Source organism: Oculina patagonica, chromosome 7 (assembly GCF_052425735.1).
Source record: "Oculina patagonica isolate OP01 chromosome 7, crgOcupat, whole genome shotgun sequence".
Classification (NCBI taxonomy): Eukaryota; Metazoa; Cnidaria; class Anthozoa; order Scleractinia; family Oculinidae; genus Oculina; species Oculina patagonica.
In genome coordinates, this window is record NC_135764.1 from 929263 (window position 1) to 934330 (window position 5068).

Here is a 5068-nt window from a genome sequence, read left to right on the forward strand (position 1 = left end):
AACTTTTTCAATGAGGATCTGCTCTCGACGAACCTAAATTGTCTGTTATCAATTTCCTTTTTTACATCATCACTGATGCTTACTGAATTGTTTGGTTTGGGTTCGCGGTTTCCTGTTAATTGTGATAGATTCTTGTTAATCATCTCAGCGATTGATTGTTTGACATCCTTCACCTTATTTGTGAGAATGTTCGCCTTTGACCTCACCCAGTTGAAGACTGGTAATGACTTTTTAGGAAGTGATTCAACCAACTCTGTACCACTTTGTATGAAGTTAGATACTATTTCTCTTCCACGTTGAAAGGTTTTTTCTGTTCGGGGTGCTGGGGTGGGGGGTTTCTTAGTTCGAGGTCGTGGTGTTGGGGTGGGGGGTTTCTTAGTTCGAGGTCGTGGTGTTGGGGTGGGGGGTTTCTTAGTTCGAGGTCGTGGTGTTGGGGTGGGGGGTTTAGTACCACCGTTTGAGGAGGATTGATGAACATACTCCTGTGGTGCTGACTCCAAAAGTTTTAATAAATCACCTTTTAGAAGTCTTGAGTAGTGTGTAAAACCGCGTTTTTTCGCGATTGCCTTCAATTGTGGGACAGTTTTCTTTTCCATCTTCTATCCACTCTATGATATTATATAACTCTAAGATAATCTCTAACTATTTTTTAAAAAAATTTCATTTTTTTTTTTGATTTTTTTTTTTTTGGTAGATTTCTGATAATCTCCTCACTAGTTTCAAGTGAGGAGTCGTTAAAGTTTGATGTGTAGTTAGCCTTCCAACTTTAGCCTTCAACAGAGAGGTCTGCTAAGGATTCGGTTGATGGCTCTTCACAACCTTCATCAACCGAAACCTTAGGAGGGTGTAAGGTAATATGATAACCTTTACAATCTCTGCCATTATTTTTGCTTATAATTCCACTGTTTATTTTACTAAACTGAGAAGCTTTGTATATGCTTGGAAACTCACATTCCTCACCCGTTTCCAAGTGCCTCAAAGTAACATGTATAGGGTTCTGCCGCATTTTTCGAAGTCTACATTTCTTAGCTTCGATTTGCTCTTGTGTTGGCTCGGGCTTCGGTTGTGGCGGTTTAATTAAGCCATTGCTGATACAAATCTTGATTAATTCTGGTTTTTTATATTTATAGCAATCTTTGATGCCAATGCTCTTGCATTGCTTGACTAAATCGTCTCGATAATATTCCATGGTAGTGATTCTCTATTATATATTTTTGATTTTTTTTTAACTTTTTTTGAAAAATTAATAAACAACATTGAAGTTGTTTCCATTGCTTTCCATCATTAACTTTCTATCACTCAGAACTAAAGCATATGCCTGTGTGTTGGCTGGTACATTCTCTGCAAACCTAACCTTTATTTTTACGTCAACCACTGAGATTTTGAGTCTCTCACTCTGTTTTGTTATGTCAAAGACGTAGAAGGGATAAAGACTCTTCCACTCCGAAGGACTGATATTACAGTGAGCAAGCTCTGGTGTAACGCCAGAGTAGTTTGCTCTGAATTTTGAGAGATCGCCAAAGAGTCTTGCAAATCTGTTCTGGGTGATATCAAGGTCATAATCTGTTCGGGGATACTGAATGTTGTTTAGATATACAGCCATGCTCTGCACGTTACAGTGATCAAAGATGCTAGGATTCTGATCTTGATCATTCTCCTTACCTGTTTGGAAAGCCACAATCACATAGCGTGGTTTCTCTGCACCAGCCTTAATAGTCAACCTCCATTCAAAGTTAGTGCTCTGGGGGACTGTGATACTATCCGCCTGCCTCATTCTGTAATCGATTGGCAGCTCAGTCTTATTCTCAATCTCTTTCATAAGAGCAAACTTCTCTTTATCGTTGGGTTCTACAATAGGGAGATACCATGACACTTCGTCGAGTGTAACCTTACCATCATCTACACCATCATGTTTGAATATAGCATCTGTGTCAGCCTTTCTTTTCAGGGTTAACATCTGTTTCAGCCCATAGATGACTTTCGTGTAATCCTCAGCGAAGCCAAAGATCTCCTTCAGTGGAATTTGAACTTGAAACCTACCCTTCTCCTGAGGTGATTGAACAATCCAGCTCTGTCTTGTGGCAAAGCCTGTATTTGTTGTAAGTGATGCGTCTGTATTACTATCTTTAGCCCACATCTCGTTGAGGCCCTCTGTTCTCGATTGATCATCACTGACTGTGAGAGCCTTAAGCATTGTAAGTGATTGTCCTGGGTAACGGACCGTTTCAATCTCTTTTGCTCCCAAGTCATACCTAAAAGAATCAAACAAATGCATCACACCATTATTCGTAAGAGCAACCCGATCTGCATTAGTATAAGCTGCACCATCAGCTTTAGTTAGTCGTCCGCTTATTAATAGATACGACTCGCTCGGGTGAGAAAACATGTCTTGTGTTTCCACAGTGATCCTAATGTCTCCAGTGGAATTAAGTTGTGTACCGGTGATCGGAGTATACTCCATAAATTCATACTCTTTGATGCTCTCATCAAAAGATCCTTTATCACCCCAGTCTAAAATTGCTGCTGATTTTGCCATCGTTGTTTACTTGTTTACTTATACTGTTGCTTTAATATTTTTTGTTTTTTAATCAACATGTTTCGACATGCTTAAGGGCGCGCATGTCGAAGCAATCTATATGTCTTTTCTTCGACATGCGCATTAAAAAATGTGGAATCTATAATGAAATTTTTGTGGAATCTAAAAATGAGCCAGAAAATCTAAAATGAACTTTTTGTGGAATCTAAAAGTGGGCCAGACCCCCCTCCACCCCCCACCCCCTCCACCCCCCACACCCCCCCCCACACCGGGTCTGGCATTTAAAAGTGAGCCAGACCCGGTAGTCCACCTACTACTCAGATGGATTACAGTAATCAGTTAAATCGGCGATTTCTTAGCTAACAGATAAAATTTAAGCCAATTTCTCAACTACTACATGATCAGTAATTTTGCAGATCTTAGATCTCAGCTATCCGTTAAAAAGTGCGTCATTGCTTAGCTGACAGCAAAAATTTTGACCAAATTCTCAGCTTTTCATTTTACTTGAACACAGAAATTTTCTTTCGAAAGGGATTTTATTTATGGAATTATGGATAACATTTCAGCATTCTGATCACGTTCTGAGGTACGAAAATGATCGATTTCTTTTCAAACCCATCAGCAGCTGAACTGATGGCGACAAATGTGGAAACTTGCCTGTTTGGACTCATCCGCTAGAAATTTAGGAAACTGAAACAATATCAGTGGAAACTGAAACTGGAAAGTGAAGCCAAACTGGCTCGATTTTTTCCAGTGCGCTTGATGCTACTAAGTTGTGGAAACTACAGCACGCTTGACTTCATAATGTTGTCCGTGAGTGGATGTACGGAGAAAAGTTTTCTGATTGTTAAAGATTCTTCAAAAGGAATGAAGCCAAGCGACACGCCCTGGACTATACAGTTGATCATTCTCCTGTTTCTTCAGTTTGCAGGTCTCCCTGGACTGGTCTTGTATTGTCTTCAAACTTTCTACTGCGGCAAAAATATGAAACATCCGCATTACAACTGCGTAAATGGCACTTTCGTTGATTACAACACCGCAATGATTGTGGAATTGGCTTTTGCTTGCTCTCAAGTTCTCAGCCGCACCATATTTATCTGCTTCTGTTTGAAGTTAAAAGGATGGAAAGGAATGTTGGATATTTTTTGGCGACTGTGTAAGGTCTCTCGAATGTGGCTTCTAGCTCTGATTTGCATTCTATGTATAGTGCGCTTTGGTAGCATTTTGTACTGGGTCGCTGACTTAGGATCTACAGCTAAGGCCATCATCGGAGCGTACATTGTGGACGCTTTAGAGATATCAGTTGTTGTGGCGACATTAAACTATGTAAGCGTCCGAGAATTAGCAGAAAACAACATTAGTATCACCAAGAAACTGAATCAGCTCATATTTCTCTTTAAGTGCGTTCTTGTAAGCTTCTGGGTGCAGTACTTTGTCTATTTGATCATTGTGTCCTTTCAACTGGCTTTTGATGTGTCCGAAGTCGATCCAACGTTCGTAAGAGAAGATTTCAAGAGAGCTTTAAATCTGCTAAGAAAATCCGCGCAGTTTGTTTTCATGAACCAAATAAGCGGTCACCTTTGGAAGGCATTATTCGCTGATAACAGAACAAGGACCGATGAAAACAAGGACCGATCGCAAAGGAATGAAATAAAGCTGATGGAAGTTGGAAAGTTCTCGATATAGACAACGGATCAAAAAAATAAATAGTAACAAATACAATGTACATAGACAACGGCAAATGAGTCTCTCTATGTTTCATAACTATTACCAGATCTGCTCTCCAAAAGAACTGGAGGGACCTCAGAACTTTTCGTTTAAAAATGCACATTTACAAGTGCTGACGGATACAACACTTTTGGGAAAAACAATTTACTTTGCTACATATTATCGCAAAACAGAAAATAAGCAAATATATAATTTGATGATAGTAAAGGCAACTTTCACAGCCTGGCAACATGGCAAGCCGAAAAAAAATAAGAAATTGAAAGGACTTGGAATAAGCCATTGTCAGTGTGACTTCTTATAGCTTATGGCATACAAGGAGAAATAGAAGGAAAATAATAATAAAAATGCGCCGAGGGCAATTCTTCCCGCATGCACGATTCATAAATACGTATATTAGTTAGTATGATTTGGGTTATTTTCCAAGCGTGAGGTCAATATGGCTGGATTTTTGCCAAGTTCATTTTTGTTTATAGACCAAGACGCAGTCGAGGTCCATAATCACGCAAAAAGCCATCATGAGCGAACAAGCTTTTTCTAAAATGTTTATTATCCCGGTATGCCACAAAGGACAACATTTTTCATTGCGGGACACTGAATATAAGAAAGATATTGAATAAAAAATCGGCTCCCAAACTTGCTTTGTTGGTTAAACATTTATTTGTGTTCCTTTTCACTTTTCGGTTGCAACCAGGAGCTCATGGTAATGGGCTCCTGGTGCAACAGAGTCGTCCGCGTAAAATGTCCCGCGTTTCTGGCGGAGGAATGGGTTCGAAAGTTATGTACCAATCGCTCACGGCCATGGAA

General features: G+C 39.7%; 2 protein-coding genes across 2 annotated transcripts; one reads left to right on the forward strand and one right to left on the reverse strand.

The window, feature by feature from the left end:
* Positions 1-1243: 1243 nt before the first annotated feature.
* On the reverse strand, positions 1244-2536 carry LOC144661048 (uncharacterized). Its single transcript, XM_078521759.1, has one exon. The coding sequence runs from the start codon at positions 2534-2536 to the stop codon at positions 1244-1246; it is 1293 nt and encodes a 430-aa protein (XP_078377885.1).
* Positions 2537-3327: 791 nt separating this feature from the next.
* LOC144661164 (uncharacterized) lies at positions 3328-4835 on the forward strand. Its single transcript, XM_078521870.1, has one exon. It carries the CDS (start codon positions 3341-3343, stop codon positions 4220-4222), a length of 882 nt encoding a protein of 293 aa, XP_078377996.1. The 5' UTR covers positions 3328-3340; the 3' UTR covers positions 4223-4835.
* The last annotated feature ends 233 nt before the right edge of the window (positions 4836-5068 follow it).

Excerpts from the sequence above, each read along its gene's own strand:
- LOC144661048 (XM_078521759.1), bottom strand. The coding sequence starts at position 2,536 with ATGGCAAAATCAGCAGCAATTTTAGACTGGGGTGATAAAGGATCTTTT.
- LOC144661164 (XM_078521870.1), top strand. The coding sequence starts at position 3,341 with ATGTTGTCCGTGAGTGGATGTACGGAGAAAAGTTTTCTGATTGTTAAA.